Source organism: Nicotiana tomentosiformis, chromosome 1, assembly GCF_000390325.3.
Source record: "Nicotiana tomentosiformis chromosome 1, ASM39032v3, whole genome shotgun sequence".
NCBI lineage: Eukaryota > Viridiplantae > Streptophyta > Magnoliopsida > Solanales > Solanaceae > Nicotiana > Nicotiana tomentosiformis.
This window is the reverse complement of record NC_090812.1, coordinates 50,349,920-50,369,092: the sequence shown is the minus strand read 5'-3', so window position 1 is coordinate 50,369,092 and position 19,173 is coordinate 50,349,920. Positions and strand designations below refer to the sequence as shown.

Here is a 19,173-nt window from a genome sequence, read left to right as displayed (position 1 = left end):
AGAAATGGCGGGTTATACTGGGAGCACGGAAGGACTGAGACACAAGTACCTGGTATCTCCAAGGACTGTTACTCCCCACAAGTTTCTGGACTTACTAAAGATAAGCAGACAAATCAAGACGGGAAGTCTAGCACGGGGAATTTCCACTTTTCATTTTCTATATCAGCGATACGGGCATCTAGGGGGATTCGAAGACCCTGAAAATGGACTCTGCAGTAAAGGAAACCGATCAAAATGGAGACCCATAGATGTTTTGCCTTCATGGTGGCATTTTTAGGACTTTTGGTGTTTCCAAGGGAGGACGGGCACATTGATTTGCGGATAGCCGGGGCTGTCCACGTTCTGACTACTCAGGCCAAGAGTACTCTCGCACCTATGATCGTATCAGATATATTCCGAGCCCTCACGTTCTGTAAGGCCGGAGCCAGTTTTTTCGAGGGATGCAACCTGTTGTTGCAAATGTGGATGATCGAACACCTCTGTCATCGTCCTCGATACATGAACTATGGGTCTACGGGAAAAAACTGCATTGAAGAGTTTAGTGCACGAGTAACAGGATTCGAGATGCCGAAAGGGGTCAAAGATTGGATTACCCGCCTTCAATCTACGACCGCAGATAAGGTAGAATGGACATTGGGTTGGCTTCCCGTTGATGAGATTGTTTATATGCCCGCCACTGGTCCCTACTTCTTGCTAATGGGTCTCCGAAGCATCCAACCCTATGCTCCGTACCGGGTTTTGAGACAGCTTGGAAGATGCCAGACAGTTCCTAGAGATGAAGATCTTAGCACTTATGTGGTCGAAATCCGTCCTGATGCCTAATTTCCCGAAGAAGCGGTTCGCCAAATTTGGAGCAAATGCCAGTATTTGGGGGCAAACACCCGAGTACGTGATTTGTCTAAAGGTGAGGTCTTACCTAGTTATGTTGCCTGGTATGGAAAGAGAGTCGCGACGAGTGATGAACCCGAACGACCAACTAAAAGACCTCATATCCAAGAATTTGTTGACGCATCGCAGGAGCAGTGGGCTTGGTTAGCCAAAGAAAGGGAGTACCGGGCCACTATAAGCAAGCTAGAAGAACAAATCGAAAAAATCAAATTTGATAGTAGTTTGCAGACAGCTGAAGATGAAGGGGAAAAGAAGAGGTTGACCAAGGAAAATGAAGCCCTTCGAGCCCAAATTTAGAGAATGAAAATAGCCGCCGAGACACCAGCAAGAAGTGAGAGAGATGAGAAAATTATAACCAACCTGAGGCGGAAAGTGCATGATTACGATTTTGACTTGACAGCTCAAGCGAAGCTGGCCAAAGGTGCGGAAGAACACGCTAGATTAGCCTACCAGTTGAAGCAGAAATATGACAAAGAAGTAGCGATTTTACAGAAGAAGTTGGTTGCCCTGGAAAATGAAATAATCAAGCAAACAAAGGATTTCAAGACAGAAAGAGAGCATTGCTATGCACTGATTTACCAACTACAAGAAAGCCTGAAGCAGTTGCAAGACCAAAGCAACACAGATACACAAGTATTAGAGGCTCGGGCCTAACAAATTGGACGTTTGCTTCAAGAAAAGGGTGTCATCAGAATGAGGATTAAAGAGATAGCTGATTATGTTGTAATGAAATGCCATGAATGTGAAGACATTACCAAGTCTATGTTTTTTGCTTCTGTAATGACATTCGTCCGACAAGTGATGGTTGACCTAGACCGCCTTCAAGAAGATATTGCCCGCAGGCCTGTACGGAGACCGGCTGATGTCCCGCAAGCCTCCGGAGTACCAGTAGAGGCTCTTATGTATTTTTGATTTCCTTTAGTGGTCTGTGTTTTACTTTCTCCGAGTCTTGTTCGCCTTTGTCAAAGCTGTCTATTACTTTATGCCGAGTCTGTAGATTTTCCTTTTTTGCAGTCATCTCTACTTTAGTCCTTGTAATAGAAAATCCAAAAAGATTGTCTTTTATTAATAAAATAAATTATTTCGCGTCTATTGCTCTGAACTACGTAATGATCTGATTCATGCGGCGTCATGATACGTAGGCAATCCCCATAGGATTCGATCATATTCTTAAAAGAAGAGAGGGAAAAAGAAGAGAGAGGAAGAAAGAAAAGAGGGGTCGAACTAAAGAAAAGAGGAAAGAATAAGTATTAAAAGAGCGAAACATAGCAAAAGAGAGAGGGAAAACCAGGATTGGAGAATTTGGAAAAGCCGGGATGAAACATACGAGCCGTCGCAAAGCATTTAGGAACGTTAACTGCTCAGGTGCATTGCATACCCAATGTGCGATTAACTATCTGTAAATTGCTTTTAAAACTGACCAAGTTTTTGTGTGCACATAGACAGGTTTTGTTTTAGGTGGTTAGTTTGTTGGCATCCTGGCAAGTCACCCTTATAACACCAGATCAAAGTGCAAGGCAGTCATGACTAGCAAAGAATTGGACACGGGTGTTGTCGACCCGCCAAGGGAGATTGTAGAATCGGAGTCTGAATTGAAAGAGGAGGTCTACAGGTTGAAGCATCAAATGGCAGAAATGTATCAAGCCTGGGTCAGGGGGCACCCTCCACCTTCATTCCCCGCTAACCACCCAGAAAATCCCGCTTTCATCCCACCACTGTCACAAGCCCAAGATCCCATTACCATTGATCTTTCCCCTCAGCATGCACCGGGCTTTACCCCTTATCGCCACTACCCTGGCACCTCGTCCCAAACCTTTCATGCTCCACCACCCAAAACAACTGCATACCCTGCTCCGACATCCGCTCCTGTTTTCGTAGCCCCTCCGCGAGCTACCCTTCACAGATCTTCTAGTGAACCCGCGTTCCAAGCTCCAGATACCCAATATTATGTTCCAGAACCAACTTTCAAAGTCGCGGATCCTTATTCCCATGCCCCTCGCTTTGAACCTCTTGTCGAAACTGAGAAACCATCCCGGAATGTGGAGCAGGATGAGATGTTCAGGAAAGTGAAGAGCCTAGAGCAATCTTTGAAGAACATGCAAGGGATAGGAAGCCAAGTAAGTGTGGCTTACAAGGATTTATGCCTATTTCCGGATGTTCAACTGCCCGCTGGGTTCAAGATGCCCAAGTTTGACCCGTACGATGGACATGGAGATCCTGTGGCCCATTTGAGAGGCTTCTGCAGCAATATGAGAGGCGCCGGTGGGAAAGATGAATTATTAATGGCATATTTCAGTCAGAGTCTGAGTGGGGCAGCTTTAGAATGGTACACCCGCCAAGACACTAGCAGGTGGTACACATGGGATGACTTGGCTCAGGCCTTTGCTCGGCACTTTCAGTACAATATAGACATTGTCCCGGATCGCCTATCTTTGACCAAGGTAGAGAAGAGGCCCAATGAAAGCTTTAGGGAATATGGTTTCAGATGGAGAGAACAAGCTGCACGAGTCTACCCTCCAATGGAGGAAGATGAGATGGTCGAGTACTTTCTTCAAGCCCTAGAGCCCACTTACTTTGGCCATTTGATCTCAGCCATAGGTAAGTCCTTCAACGATGTGGTAAAGATGGGAGGAATGGTGGAAGAGGGACTCAAGTCAAGCAAGATCATGAGCTACTCTGCCATAAAAGCGACCACACAGGCAATTCAAAGTGGCACCGGAAGCCTGTTAGGCAAAAAGAAGAAAGAAGATGTCGCTATGTTTGTCTCTGGATCATGGCGTGGCCCAAGGGGTCCGCCTCACCAGTACACCCAAACTCGACCCCAACCTCAAGCCTACACCCAAGCTCCATATAATCCATCTCAGCACTATCTCTCGCCACAAGACCCTCGATATTCTGTCGAGCTACCCCAATACCATGTTCACCACGCACAGTCATATGCTCAACCCCCTCCTTACCCGCAATGGCGTGCTCCAACTCCACAAAATCTTTATACACGCCCACAACCATACCAAGACCCTACTGGTCCAAGTTTTCGACCGAAGCCAGATTATAGAAAAGAGAGGCAACAACGAAAAGAAACCTTCACCCCTCTTGGAGAGTCCTATACCAGTTTGTTTCAGAGGTTGAGGCAGTTGGACGTTTTGAGGCCGATTGAGCCCAAGATACCAAATCCGCCTCCAAGGAACCTTGACTATTCCCTCAGATGCGCATATTGTTCTGATGCCCCGGGGCACGACACAGAGAAGTGCTGGCATTTGAAGAGGGCGATCCAAGAGCTCATTGATACAAATCAAATTGTGGTCCAGAGCCCGGAGGTGCCAAACATCAACCAAAATCCTTTGCCAGCCCATGCAGAGACACACATGATCGAGATAGTTCATAAGGATGGGGAGCCCAAAAACTCTTTCAAGTCTGTCATGATGATCCGGGCTAGCGAGAGTAATCCAATCAAAGCTCTAGATTCTGCAAAAGCAATATCCTTGACGATTAAAGGGGTGTCGGAGAAGCCAAGCACGCTCAATGTGAAGCCTTCTGTATTGGTTGTGAAAGGGCCTCCGGTTGATGTTGAAGCGAACCAGGAAAGGCAAAAAGTGATCGTGCCAGGGGTCCCGGGCAAGCCGGTCATAATCGTGGAAGGGGTTCGTGTTACCCCCGTTATCATTAAGCCAGTAACCCAGTTACCGATGGTTGACACAAAGGCCGTCCCATGGAATTACAAACAGGTGGTAATAACATACAAAGGGAAAGAAGTAGAAGAAGAAATCAATGAAACCGGAGGACTAACTCGTTCTTGGAGATGTTTTGCCCCAGAAGAACTGAGGAAAACCAAGCCATTCAAGGACGGCCACATCCCAGTAAAAAAGCCGGTCACCGAGGAAGAGGCCGAGGAATTCCTGAAAAAGATGAAAATGCAAGACTATTCCATTGTAGAACAGTTGAGGAAGACACCAGCTCAGATCTCTCTTTTGTCTTTGCTGATACATTCAGATGAACACCGCAAAGCCTTGATGAAGATTTTGAATGAGGCCCATGTTCCTGACAAGATCACGGTGAACCACTTGGAAAAGATTGCTAACAAGATTTTTGAGGCAAACAGGATCACTTTCTTAGATGATGAACTTCCTATAGAGGGTACAGAACACAATCGAGCTCTTTATCTCACAGTAAAGTGCGAGGATTCTGTTGTCTCAAGGGTACTGGTGGATAACGGTTCCAGTGCAAATATCTGCCCTCTGTCCACTTTGCTAAAGTTGAAAATTGGCACTGAAATGATCCACACTAATAATGTATGCGTTCGAGGTTTCGATGGAGGAGGGAAAGATTCTATCGATGATATAATGCTCAAATTGTCAATAGAGCCAGTTGAGTTCACTATGGAGTTCCAAGTGCTAGATGTGACTGTCTCCTACAACCTGCTGTTGGGCAGGCCCTGGATACATGCAGCCAAGGCAATCCCGTCTTCTCTGCATCAAATGGTAAAGTTCGAATGGGACAGGCAGGAAATAGTTGTCCACGGTGATGAGAACTTATCTGCTTACAACGACACAATCGTTCCATTTATTGAAGTTGAAGATGACAAAGGGCCTTGGGTTTACCAAATGTTCGAAACAGTGTCTGTCGAGAAAATTCCCGAAGGGAATGCACTCCAGGTCCGAAGATACCATCCGCGTCCGTCATGGTAGCAAATGAAATGTTGAAGAATGGTTTTCTGCCGGGCAAAGGTCTGGGTTCATCTCTGCAAGGTATCGTGCACCCGTTGTGCCCACGTGAAAGTTTTGGTACATTTGGTTTGGGATTCACACTCACAGGGAAAGACGTGAAAAGGGCTAAAAGTTTGAAAAAAAAGGCATGGTCACTCCCTAAGCCTGTTCCGCATATCTCCAAGTCTTTCGTCAAGTCAGGGGTCGCCAAACGCCCAATGTCAGTGGTCCCAAAACCTGTGGTCGACTTTGATGAAGATTTGATCAAGAGCTTCCAGAGTCTGTTTGATGAGGTCAATATGGTCGAAATTGGGGAAGGTTCCAGTAATGCCGATGTGTAGTTTGTCGGGCCAAACATGAAGCTTAGCAATTGGAAAGCTACTCCTCTCCCCATCCGGAAGGAGTTTTGGTAGTTAGCTTTGTTTTTCTTTCTTTCATCTGGGTTATTCCAGGGTTGTAACCCAGATTTTTCTTAGTTTTTGCTTGTTTCAATGTACAAACCCTTCTATCCTTTTATTTTCAATGAAATACAATTTCCAGTTTTTCCATTAATCCTAATAGCGTTTCATTTTTGTTTTTGCTTTTCTTTCTGTACAGTTCCTTTTATGCTGGTTTCAATGACATGACATGCATGAGGAATTTTTAGCCAAATCTTAAAAGCCAATCTAATTCTGAAATAACGATCCAAGAAGTAGAGGGTGATGATGAAACAGAATACGATGAAGAGGCGGCATTTGAGGAAGTCAGTAGAGAACTAAAACACTTCGAAGAAAAACCCAAGCCTAATTTGAATGAAACCGAAGCAATCAATTTAGGGGATCAAAATAATGTCAGAGAAACCAAGATAAGTGTGCATCTGGAACCGCAAATCAAGGAAGAAATAATCAAAATACTATTTGCATACAAAGATGTCTTTGCATGGTCGTATGACGACATGCCGGGCTTGAGTACTGATTTGGTAGCTCATAAATTGCCAACCGACCCTACATTCCCTCCTGTCAAGCAAAAGTTAAGAAAGTTCAAGACTGATATGAGTGTGAAGATTAAAGAAGAAATCACAAAGCAACTGGAGGCAAAGGTCATTCGGGTCACTCAGTATCCCACTTGGTTAGCTAATGTGGTACCAGTACCAAAGAAGGATGGTAAGACGAGGGTGTGTGTTGATTATCGTGATCTCAACAAGGCAAGTCCAAAGGATAACTTTCCATTGCCGAATATCCACATTCTGATTGATAATTGTGCCAAGAACGAGATCGGGTCTTTCGTGGATTGTTCTGCGGGATATCATCAGATCCTGATGGACGAGGAAGATGCAGAAAAGACAGCATTCATCACGCCATGGGGGACGTATTGCTACCGGGTAATGCCATTCGGTTTAAAGAATGCTGGGGCAACTTACATGAGGGCAATGACTACTATATTTCATGACATGATACACAAGGAAATTGAGGTTTATGTAGATGATGTGATCATAAAGTCAAAGAAGCAGTCCGACCATGTTGGGGATTTGAGAAAGTTTTTCCAAAGGCTCCGCAGGTACAACCTCAAGCTCAATCCGGCGAAATGTGCATTTGGTGTTCCGTCGGGGAAACTGTTGGGATTCATAGTCAGTCGACGCGGCATCGAGTTGGATCCGTCAAAGATTAAGGCCATCCAAGAACTACCACCACCAAAGAATAAAACTGAGGTGATGAGCCTGCTCGGGAGGTTAAACTACATCAGCAGGTTTATTGCTCAACTCACGGCGACTTGTGAGCCCATATTTAAGTTACTAAAGAAGAATTCTGCGGTTAAGTGGACCGATGAGTGTCAGGAAGCATTTGATAAGATCAAGAATTACCTGCTGAACCCCCCTGTGTTGGTCCCGCCAGAACCTGGGAGACTTTTAATCCTCTTTTTCTTGGCCACCAATTAATCCCTATACCTAGACCTATATATTTTCCACTCACCCAACACACAAAGGGGAAGAGATCTGAAAACACAGAGAACAGAGGAGAGACGAGAAACAGAGAGGAATTCGGGCAGAGAGAAAAGGGGATTCTAGGGTTCTTGTTTTCAATTTTTTCCAGATTTTTTTAGGCTAGCAAAAATTCCAGAAACCCAAAAATACAAAAAATATTTTTTCAGTTTCTTCTATTTGAATTTTCGTTTTCCAAAAATGGTTGAAGTTGAGTGATTAAGTTGAGGATTGAAGCCGACTCGAGTTTCCGTTCAAGGTATTCGGTCGAGGTCGAGTTTTGCCGGTCTGAGCTTTTGTGTCGTCTCCATAGCTGTTTGGTTTGAATTTCGTCACTGTTTCGTGCATACAGTTGGTCCGAGCATGTATTTGGACTCACCATTTTACTTGTTTAAAGAAAGCACATCTCAGGTGCATTTTTTGACATCCTTCTCTTCTATTTTCGTGACCTTATATGCTTGTGAATTTTTTGTCGGGTTGATCGTGTGAGCTGATGTTATTTCACCTTAACATAGTTTAGTCTCATCTATGCTTCCTGTGTTGGATCTTTTGAGTTCAAATTAATTGCTCTTGGTTGAAAATTGCAGCAAACGGCATGTCCTCTTCGCTTAGTAAATCTGTTTATTATTGATTTCCCTATGTCATAGTTTAATTATTTTAGATCACAAATTGATAGTGCAGAACAGTGTTCGGATTCGAAAGAAGTAGAATTAAAATATCACGTTCACTAATTTATCGCTTTAATTAAGTCCTTCAGCAAAAATAGATAGTTTCAAGTTTCGTTTTGGATTCAGTTTGTTATTTGAAGTTTCCTAGTTTGAAATTAGTTTCTGGATCTCTGTGTGGGGAAGTTTCTTTTGTTTCTTCTCAGATAGCGTTTTCAAAAGAAATTGAACAAGATTTTTATTTGAGGCTTACATATCACCGTTGAAATCCACCAATGCAACTACTATGCTTTTTCTGAAAAACTATTTCCATTTATGCTTAGATTGAGTCCACACTTTGATTTTGAAGTCAATACAATACTTCAGTTAACTAATTTTTGGGATTTAAAATAATTTTTCATGGATTACATTTTATTTTATTTGGTTGATTTGGTTTGAAGTCTTTCTAACTCATTGATCAAGATATATGTTCATTCTACTTCCTGCTAAGTCAAATGATGATTAACAACACTCGTGGGTCACAATTATTAAAATAGTGCATTCAGTGATTAATATTGTTAAGTATGTGTTACTCTTATCTGTTAGGCCAAATTTAGGCAGAAACTATGTGAATTGTTTATGTTTTGTTCACCCGTTTTGCCTAGAGTTCATTAATCTCAAAGCCTTAGGAAAATATTTAAACTCATGAACATCGTAGCTTGCCTTAGGCGCGATTAATAAATAAATCATCGTGACTATGGGTACGGTTCCCGTGGCATAGTCATGATACGTAATCCCCAATTCGAGTGTGCGTTTCACGTGACTCGGTCATAACTCCGAATAATAATAAAAATAAGCATGTCGTCAATCGCGGGTGCATTTTATGTGGCACGGTTTGCGACGTGTGCCAAAACGACAAGTGTACGACATCGTAACTTGTTCCAGAAATAATTCCATAAATAATTAAAAGCGGTTAAAAAGCTAAAATGCACAATAGGTTATAAATATGTATTAATCGGATAATTAGGCCGATTATTGATAGTTGAGCGACCGTGCTAAAACCACGGAATTCGGGAGTGCCTCACACCTTCTCCCGAATTAACAGAATTCCTTACCCGGTCTTCTGTGTTCGCGAACCATAAATAGAGTCAAATTTCCTTGATTTGGGATTTAAAATAAACCGGTGACTTGGGATACCATAAAGTATCCCAAGTGGCGACTCTGAAATAAATAAATAATTTCATTTCGAATAATGTCACTTTAATTGGAAAAACTCCCATATCGCCCCGTTCGGGAAAAAGGAGGTGTGACAATAGTCCCAAAGTAAATATGCAGTACAGGAGATCTCCCGGAATACCGTTCCGTAGTCCCAAAGTAAATATGCAGTGCAAACAATAGAAATGCAACTACATCACGAAAATCTTACGATTTAGACTAAGTACCAGTCAAGGAAGAAGCAGGAAATTCACTAAGCATGATGCACAGAGTTCACATAGGCAATTAAGACACATAGACATGTTGTATTAGACTAAACAGGACAGTTACGTAAATGGGAATAACTCAATTAAGAATGAAAATAGATTAATACTCATAAAAATGGTATAACTCAAAATAAAAGAAAAATATGTTGCTGCTCAGTAAGAGAATCGGGTTTTTTTTCACAACTAGCACGTGTACGTACTCGTCACCTCACGTACACGACGCTCACGTATCATAATAGTTCCAAATCTTAAGAGGATTTTCCCCACACAAAGTTAGGCAAGCCACTTACCTCGAACCAAGCTCAATCAATCGGTCATAATGCCTTTCCCACGAATATCTGGCACTGAATGGCCCAAATCTAGCCAAAAGCAATTACATATCATAAATACAACAATAATAGACTCATCTAATTAACGAAATTAATACATTAACGAAAATTCTGAAATTAACTCAAAAATCGTCCATGGGGCCCACGTCTCGGAATCGGGTAAAAGTCATAAAATACGAAAGCCCGTTCACTCACGAGTCTAACCATATCAAATTTACTAAAATCCGACACCAAATGGTCTTCCAAATCCACAAATCAAACTTCCAAATCCCTAGCTTCCAATTCCCAATTTCTACCTTAAATACACACTAACTAGGTGGAAAAATGCATGGGGAAGCAAGGTTATTGATCAAAAATAAACACAAGGGACTTACCTCAAGAGATCCCTCAAAAATGCTCTCAAGAAATCACCAAACCCGAGCTCAAAATGTTGAAAATGAGTAAAAATTGCGAACACTTGCATTTAAGTGTTCTGTCCAGACATCTCGCACCTGCGGACTCTCTGTCGCACCTGCGACTATCGCAGGTGCGGAAATGCATCGCACCTGCGGCTTCCCTTCGCACCTGCGCCCAGCTGCCCGCATCTGCGACTCTCACAGGTACGGGAAAAATCTTCGCACCAGCGGTTCCTACCCAATTTCATCTTGACCGCATCTGCGGCTCCTCCTTCGCACCTGCGATCCCGCACCTGCGGTCTCCCCTCCGCAAGTGCGAAAATACCAGAAACCAGAAAATCTTCAGCAACTAGCCTAAGTCCAAATTCAATCCGTTAAGCATCCGGAACACACCCGAGGCCCCCGAGATCTCAACCAAACATACCAACAAGTCCTAAAACACCATACGAACTTAGTCGAGCCCTCAAACCACATCAAACAACGCTAAAATCACGAATCACCCTCCAATTCAAATTTAATGAACTTGAAACTTTAAATTTTCACAACCGATACCGAAATCTATCAAACCACGTCTGATTGACCCCAAATTTTGCACATAAGTCATATTCAATATTTCGGACCTACTCCAACTTTCGGAATCGGAAACCGACCCCGATATCAAAAATTCTACTACCGGCCCAAAACTCCAAAAATTCGACTTTCGCCATTTCCAGCCTAAATGAGCTACGGACCTCCAAAACACAATCCGGACACGCTCCTAAGTCCAAAATCACCCAACAGAACTGACGAAACTCCATTCCGGAGTCGTCTTCACACAAGTCCGACTACGGTCAAAATCCTAAGACTTAAGCTTTCATTTAGGGACTAAGTGTCCCAAATCACTCCAAAAACCAAAACAAAATCTCCCGGCAAGTCACAATACCAGAAGTAGATATGGGAGAAGCATTAAATAGGAGATCAGGGCTATTACTCTCAAAACGACCGGCCGGATCGTTACAAATAGTAACCTCAACCTCAATACCAAATTCTTGACACTCAAGGATGAATATGCTCTTATGGCTCCGTAAACCGTGGCCTGGTCGACTTCATTGCTACATATGCCATCTTTGTGAGGCTGGGGAGAAGAAGTTCAAAGTGATGCAATGGAGACTAAATGTTGCTTGCGGCTCAACTTCTCTTTCCACGACAATTACCAAAATCTCTCTTTAATATGTAAGTGAAGACTTATGTAAATTTTTTGTAAAGATCGTTCTTAAATAGGAGAAAGACCAGTAAGTTGGAAAGATGGTAACTTAAACTTTATGTAAGAAATTAAATGCAAATAAACGGAAGAAAGGGAATGAGGAACAAAAAGTCATTCGTTGTGTTTCACTATGTATCGGCATTTAGTAGATGAATATGGTCCATGTATTAAATATTCAATGAATTCAAGTGAAATTGTTTATTATTCAACATAACTTCTCAAATTCTCGATATCTCTATAACAACAAAGAGAATATTGTTTAATACTATAATAATTTTATGAAGGAGGTAATATATTTATTTTTCAATGGGTTTTATAGTCATTCAACTCTATAGGGTTATTTCGGTCTTTCAGCTTTTGACTTGGGGTTTCACGCTTATAATATAGTAGGATAAATAGACAGACAGATAAATATAATATTTTAACAATTATTAATTTGTGTTATATATATATATATATATATATATATATATATATATACACACACATAATATCTATCTTATGTATAATATCCCAATGGTATCTATTTTTACATTTTTCATTATGAAATTATGAGTTCTATTTATTAACTAAAATTTCCTACATGAGAAATTTAATTAGTATCTATACTTTTACGCTATCGCTTGATTTGTTTTTAGTATTCTTCCTTTATGACTATTTGTATATTATGATTTTAGTTATGTGTATATGTACGACTTTTCTCATCATAATTCTAATTATAAGTCTTATATTTTTATATTTTTCTACAAATTTATATTTTATTTATGTTCCTTGCTTATCTAATCGTATTATCCATTACTTAATATTATTAAATTCACATATGAATTTTTAAAAATTACTGTTCAATGTAATACAATGAATATAATTTTGTATTACGCTTGAAATTTAACGTGATTTTATCATGTATGACTTTCTCAAATTACGTCGATAATATTTTCGAGTATTATTTAAAGTGTGGATAGAATTACATTATATTTATCCTCCTCTTTACATATTAGTTTTTGTTCTACAATATTTTAATTTTTTTCATTTAGTGTTTATCTATAATATTCAAATTATTGTTTATTTTTTTGTCTTTAGTTTTATCTATTATAAAAATTTTAGTTACATGATCTTATCCATATAGCATGACCATGTGAATTATTATTAGAAACTTTCTCATCTCAAAAAACAAGTTAGTCTTATCATTTTATATATCTCTACATTGAAGTTAATTATTTATATTTTTTTATTTTTTATAATAGTTTCCTTAAAAATATATAGATATTTAATTATTTAAATTCAAATTAAAAAAGAGTAACTAATTATTAACTAACCTAACTAATTTTGTCCTAAAATTTGACACGTGTTGAATTTTGTTGTGACACTTGGCACCATTACATTGATTTGCTTCTTCTATTCTATATAGATAGATGACGGAAATAGTATATTTCGTGCTTTTTGTAGATCATACCCCTTTATAATTTATAATTTAAGAAAATTATCATTTTAGATCTTTTATGTGTAAAAGACAGATTTCTTATGTGTAAAAATAAATCTCCCAGATGTAAAAAATGAGGTAGAGTCGTAAAACTAAAACAAGTTTATAAAGAGCCACAAAACCAATTGACTCGTATATTAAAAACCAATTCATATGTACATAAAGTACACCATTAGACATCAATGCTATCTGTTTCTTCTCAGTTTAATTTTCTGATATCAACTACCAAGAATTTTACTATTGAGTAAAGGAGATATTAGACATGTCTTAGGAGGGACTGAAAAACTCTTAGTAATCAAAATCAAGTACTACTGTCCAAGCACAAGAAATAATTCATGAGCTAGTCTTATCATCTTCCATTTTCTGCACCAACTTTACTTTCTATATCATCCTTGTAGGCTGGTGCCAACTTCTCCCTTAAACCTTCAACCTTTTCTTTCAGTGGGGTGACACTAAGGGCAGAAGCAATCCCTTCCCTGACCTCCGTTTCCAGCTCTTTTACCTTTTCTGAGCTAGAATCCTTCACAATCTCCAGCTTCAACTCTTCAATCTTCTCACTTAGACCTGATCTAGTCACAGCTCTTTGAATCTCCTCATTTATCTCCTCATTTACCTTTGCTAAATCCTTTACCAATTCTGGTGGAACAGCAACGTTCGTCCTTTTGCGCGTGCCTACTACTTCCAGGTTGGCTGACTTTAGAACATACTCCAGCTCTTTCTTAGCTTTTTCTACTTCCTCCATTAGATTTGTATCCAAAGGTTCCCCGCTTGATAGCTTTTTCGAAGCTGCGTTTAAAAGCTCTAGCTTGGCTTTTACAGTTGTTGGAATTTTCTGATTGACTTCGGTTTTTAGTTTCTCGCTTTTATTCTTCAGCTTGATGAGCCTGCTAGCCATCTCCACAGTGTGAAGCTTTTGCTTTAAACCAAGATATGCCCCAGGTTGTGACAGCTTCTGTTTAAATTCTTGCATAATCTTATTAGCTTTCTCCTGCAAAGACTTGTTAAGTGGTTGATCCGGAATAGGAGCGCTTTGCAACTCTAGTTTAAGAGATTCAATCTTATCCTGCAAGCCCATAGCTATGAATGCTTTTGTTATCTCAGTATCTAGATCTTCTTGGAGCTTCTCAAGGACTTGGGTAGTAACAGGATCAGATGGTCCCTTAGCTTCTAGAATCTTCTTCCTAAGATTTGCAAGCTCTGATTCCAAATCAGCAGGCCGTGTGTTAGCCTCGGATGGCTTCATTTTGCGCTTCCTTTCAGGTTCAACCTGAATGCCCTCCTGGAAACCTCCAATTGAACGAAATTTAAGCATCCGGTGGTGAAGCAACTGTTCAGTGTTCATCCTTCCAAGTTCCTGTATTAGGAAACCATAGTGAAAAATCAACGCAAAACTGCAAGTGGAAATGTAGAATACAGTCAAAACACAGAAGAATTCATTATATTGATCAACTATGTCAATTCCAAACTAGTTCAGGCTGGCTAAAATGTTAGAATTCGTCATTCGACAAATTCAGAAAGCACCGTTAGATAATAGTCTAGTATATGGTAATTCTATTCCATCCTATCCCACAGAAGTACCCCCAAACAAAAATTGGCGTCCTTGCTGTTACTTTCTTTCCATTTCCTCTTACAATATGAAGCCAATTGTTACTCTTTCTTACGAAAAAGCATTAGCCTTTGATCAATTTCCAAAGACATGAGGTATTACCGCCATAGCCTCGACAATTGCATGTTTAATCTGCTGAGACGCCCAGAAAGGATCGGCATGGGCACCACCCAGAGGTTCCTGCAAGAGATGACAAACAAAGCCAATATTCCAGTAAGGATGATTGGATGGGTAAAATAAGCTAATTGTTTCAGTTTAACTACTGGAAGACTTCACCATGAATTTCCAAATCTTTTCCTCTCTAAAACCAATAAGTATAAAGGTGAAAAGTATATAGATGGCAAGAGTTCTTACAGGAATAATACCATCAGCTATCTTGAGCCTATAATGTTCCTGAGCTGTGATCCTCAGTTTTTCAGCTGCCTATTCAATAAAAATTTCAGTAACGGTAACCATATTTTCACCAACTTCAAACACAATATCTTGTATACCTTTGGAGCTGCTTGTGAAGATTTCCATAATATTGCAGCACAAGCTTCAGGACTGATCAGAGAAGCATAGACTTTGTAAAGATATACCAAGAGATAATCAAGGAAACAATGCGAGAAGTGTAGAAGCAACAACTAAAATGTCATTTATTATACAGGTGTAGAGACTAACATGCTAAAGCAATATTGTGTGCCTCAAAGGATTGACCAATCCCTGAAACTTAAAACCAATACTTAAACACATGTACAACGCGTCCACATCTTTAACCTGACACAGCATGTTTTAGTTTGTCATTGATGCAGTGAGCTGACAGTTCATGTCTTGCTTATATTTCAGGCACAAAAAGTACTTTTGACTTGAACTTTTGGTATTCTTCAAAATGTCACATGCCTGCTAAGCAGTTGAATAAATGTATGGAAAAAATAAAAATGAACCAGATTTTACCTAGCAACATAAAACGCTGAGTTTTCCAACATTAACAACTTATTTGCACATCCAATAGCAAGAGCACCGCCTGAACCACCTTCACCAGTTACAATCGTTATGATTGGAACTTTCAGCCCAAACATTGTCCTTAAATTATGGGCTATAGCCTCACCCTACATGAAAATATTGGAGGGGATTATAGATGCTACATGACTAAACCTTATTCAATAACGCAAAATTCGATAGTCAATGTAAACACTCATACCTGACCTAGCTCTTCAGATCTTAAATCAGCGAAAGCGCCTGGTGTGTCTACAAATGTAACAATAGGGAAGCCATGATGATCAGCATATTTCATCATTCTCAAAGCCTTTCTGTAGCTGCAAAGGCAAAGATTTAGTAGTTACCAATCCATCTTGTTACAAAGCCAACTTTGAAGTATCAAATTAAAGGATACCTCCATTGTTACATTCTCAAAAATTAAAGGATATCTCCTTTTAAACAACTGAACGATACATAGACTCTCTAAAACCCTGAATAACCTGTGCAATTATAAAACTAATTTGGGGAACATGTTGAAAAGCTAATAAGCAGACTACTTCAGCTTAACTTGATAGACTAGTGAAAAAACTAATTCAATTTATCCTTTTAATGCACACAGAACAGATTACTTGGAATGCTTAATGATAGCAAGTAAGTACAATTCTGCACATGAGATAAATCTAATACTGCTGTGAAGGAGAATTCTTGAAACATACCCATGAGGAGTTGGCATTGCAAAGTTTCGCATGATGTTTTCTTTTGTATTTCTACCTTTCTGGTGGCCAATGAAGATGTAACTTCTGCCTTCAATGCTCCCAATGCCAGTAATCATGGCTGGATCGTCATAGCCAGCACGATCTCCATGGAGCTCTACCCACTTTATGCATAACATAGGAATAAGATCCCTCGAGTTGTAAGAGAAGCTGCTAACAAACATTGGCGAAAAGCAAATATCACTAGTTATACCTTCTCTGTCATATTTAGTATATGATCAAGAACAGTTGGTCTATTAGGGTGTCGAGCAATTTGGAGGCGTTGAATGGGTGTCAAATGAGTGTACAAGTCCTTCAGGGCCTGAAAGTATGGCATATGTATCAAATGGAAGAGAAAAAAGAGTTGGTCAAATGACTATATTTGCACAGGTATCGCCAAAATAAGCTAATATCCTTTGCAAAATGAACAATACAATCTGTTACTTTATAACAAACCCTTTGAAGCAAAAAAGTAGATAGTATCTCATAAGTTAGTTATACAAGGAAAACGACACTTAGCGGACTGTTGCCCTCTTTAAGATCAGTTTAGTTCAAAACTAACACAAATTTTGGTAACAAACGTATACGACCAGCTATCTACTGTAAGAGTCATGTGAGTTTACCTGCTGATACTTGGCTTCCAAAGCATTAATCTGATCAGTGAAATCCAATCCAGTGTCTTCAGCCATTCTACGCACCTGTACAAGAAATAAGTTGAATAAAGCATTAGTTTTCTGATTCTGGCAACTACTGTCAATAGCATGAGATTCTCTACATTCCCGGTGCCATAATCATGAATTAGCCATGCTGGCACCAAATACTTAATTTATGTCAGCAATACATACATGTAACGGCATATATAGGCATTGATAATTGTCATTGTACATTTTAATTGGCTATAACCAAACATCATTTGTAAGCAACTCACCTCAATAAGCTGTTTCTCCAAATCAACCAATGGCTTCTCAAAGGCAAGTGTGACTGGTTTTGGTTTCTCATCAAGAGGTTTAAAGAAGGAAAGATACTTTAAGGGTGTCTTAGTGTTTGGATCAATATCACCAGGCCACGGGTAATCATGCTTCTTCCACTTCTTTATTTCAGCACCAACGCGGAATTTCTTCCGCGCCCTCAGTTTCGGACCATCCAAATCCTTCAAATTCAGGCCATACAACCTTTTGGTAAGAAATACACTACCAAGAGACAAGTTTGGCACAAATTCAGAAGTGAGGTCCTCTGAATTTCTGCCTCGTCCACAATTCCCAACTGTTAGAGATAAGGTGGCCATCTACACTTTGAATGTGCCAAACTGCAAAATCAGCTTAAATGCCTTACAAACCAAATATCTGCATTTCCACACAGAGAAACAAAATTAAGAATGAACATGCGAGAGACAGACAAATTAACATCAATTATTTGTTCCACTATGACCCTTGTGATCAGGAGGTCACGGGTTCAAACCGTGGAAACAACCTCTTGCAGAAATGCAGGGTAAGGACCCTTGTGGTCCGGCCCTTCCATGACCCCCGCATAGCACCGGACTGCCCTTTTTTTTACTTGTTCCACTATGCTTGACAGTAGGAGCAGTACTGTGGGAAGACATATATTTGAGATAATAATAAGTAATCAAGAGAGTTTTATCCTCAAAAAGTAATCATGTGAGTTCCATCAATACCCAATTTCCAAACATTTCAATAACTCAAGAACATGCCTTGAAACTTGACTGAGACAAAGATTTCATCTTTATACTTAGATACCATATATAAATAACAATGCTGAAGAGCCTAGCTACACACATTAGCAACAAAAGCCATTACACAACTCAATCACACCCATTTTGCAGAAGCATCAATTCTTGGTTAAAAAGAATTCTGAGCAACCCAAAGGAGAAATGCACAATTGGGTAGACAAAAGCAAGCAGAAATGCATTACAAAAAACAAAAAAATTGGGCACGTAGGACAACTGTAGCCCTAGTAATATCCTCAAATAATCATCTTAAATTTGAAATTATGTACTCTATCAACAAAAAAAGAAATGAATAAAATAGATAGATAACTATCAACCCAGAAAGCATATACCATGGCTGAGCCAAGAACGTATAGAGCATGAAATATGGAGCTGAAAATTCTGGGGTTCTCCTTTTCTATCAATATAATGTGGCTTTTTTTGGTATGAATATGCTAGTAGTTCAAGAACATGAACCAACGGATGAGATAGAATACATGTATATATGTCAAGTTATCAACTGTACAGAACTGAAAGCTCTTCTTTTGGCTGTAGATGATAGTAATGGATTAGCATTTGGAAAGCAATGGAGGTCCCCGCCAAAACATGTCATGTCCAAAGCCTGTGACAGGTAAATTTTGCCTTTTGAGGGGACAAATGTTTGAGCTGACTTGTTACAGAAGAAGACACACAATATTACTAGAGTTTATCCAAAGTGTTCCACGCTATTTTTATTTTATGGGTTCTAGAAATTATTAGATTTGGGAGGAGGATTTCAAATATTAATAATTAAATTCTGAATTTAATACTATATACATATTTAATAATTATCTTTAATATTTAAACATTATTTGAGAATATGTTATTGGGGTTCGATCAAATTGGTAGTATATGGACTTCTACCTCGGGCCAAATTCTCAGGGGTGCTATTTAGAGATTAGCAGTATTTATTTTGTTCGGAAATTTTAAAATAAAAATCTTTATTTCAGGACAATTCAAGATATTTTTGTGCTGA

General features: G+C 39.6%; 2 protein-coding genes across 5 annotated transcripts; one reads left to right on the top strand and one right to left on the bottom strand.

Moving 5' to 3' along the window:
* Positions 1–2,411: 2,411 nt before the first annotated feature.
* Positions 2,412–5,573, top strand: LOC138891457 (uncharacterized). The gene is made up of 2 exons (XM_070195273.1): positions 2,412–3,214; positions 4,001–5,573. The coding sequence occupies exons 1-2, from the start codon at positions 2,412–2,414 to the stop codon at positions 5,571–5,573; spliced, it is 2,376 nt and encodes a 791-aa protein (XP_070051374.1).
* A 7,634-nt stretch (positions 5,574–13,207) lies between these two features.
* LOC104096520 (acetyl-coenzyme A carboxylase carboxyl transferase subunit alpha, chloroplastic-like) lies at positions 13,208–18,772 on the bottom strand. 4 transcript variants are annotated; one of them, XM_009602912.4, is made up of 11 exons: positions 18,512–18,772; positions 17,364–17,741; positions 17,059–17,133; positions 16,650–16,757; positions 16,400–16,560; positions 15,907–16,021; positions 15,660–15,814; positions 15,218–15,269; positions 15,081–15,149; positions 14,829–14,906; positions 13,208–14,474 (listed from the first exon to the last, which is right to left on the bottom strand). In XM_009602912.4, exons 2-11 carry the CDS (start codon positions 17,718–17,720, stop codon positions 13,470–13,472), a joined length of 2,175 nt encoding a protein of 724 aa, XP_009601207.1. In that variant the 5' UTR covers positions 17,721–17,741; positions 18,512–18,772; the 3' UTR covers positions 13,208–13,469. The 4 variants fall into 4 exon arrangements, with proteins under 4 accessions (XP_009601207.1, XP_009601201.1, XP_070038577.1 ...); XM_009602906.4 differs by having other exon boundaries at positions 17,364–17,778; positions 18,512–18,771; XM_070182476.1 differs by lacking the exon at positions 18,512–18,772 and adding an exon at positions 17,906–18,502 and having other exon boundaries at positions 17,364–17,778.
* Between the last annotated feature and the right edge of the window lie 401 nt (positions 18,773–19,173).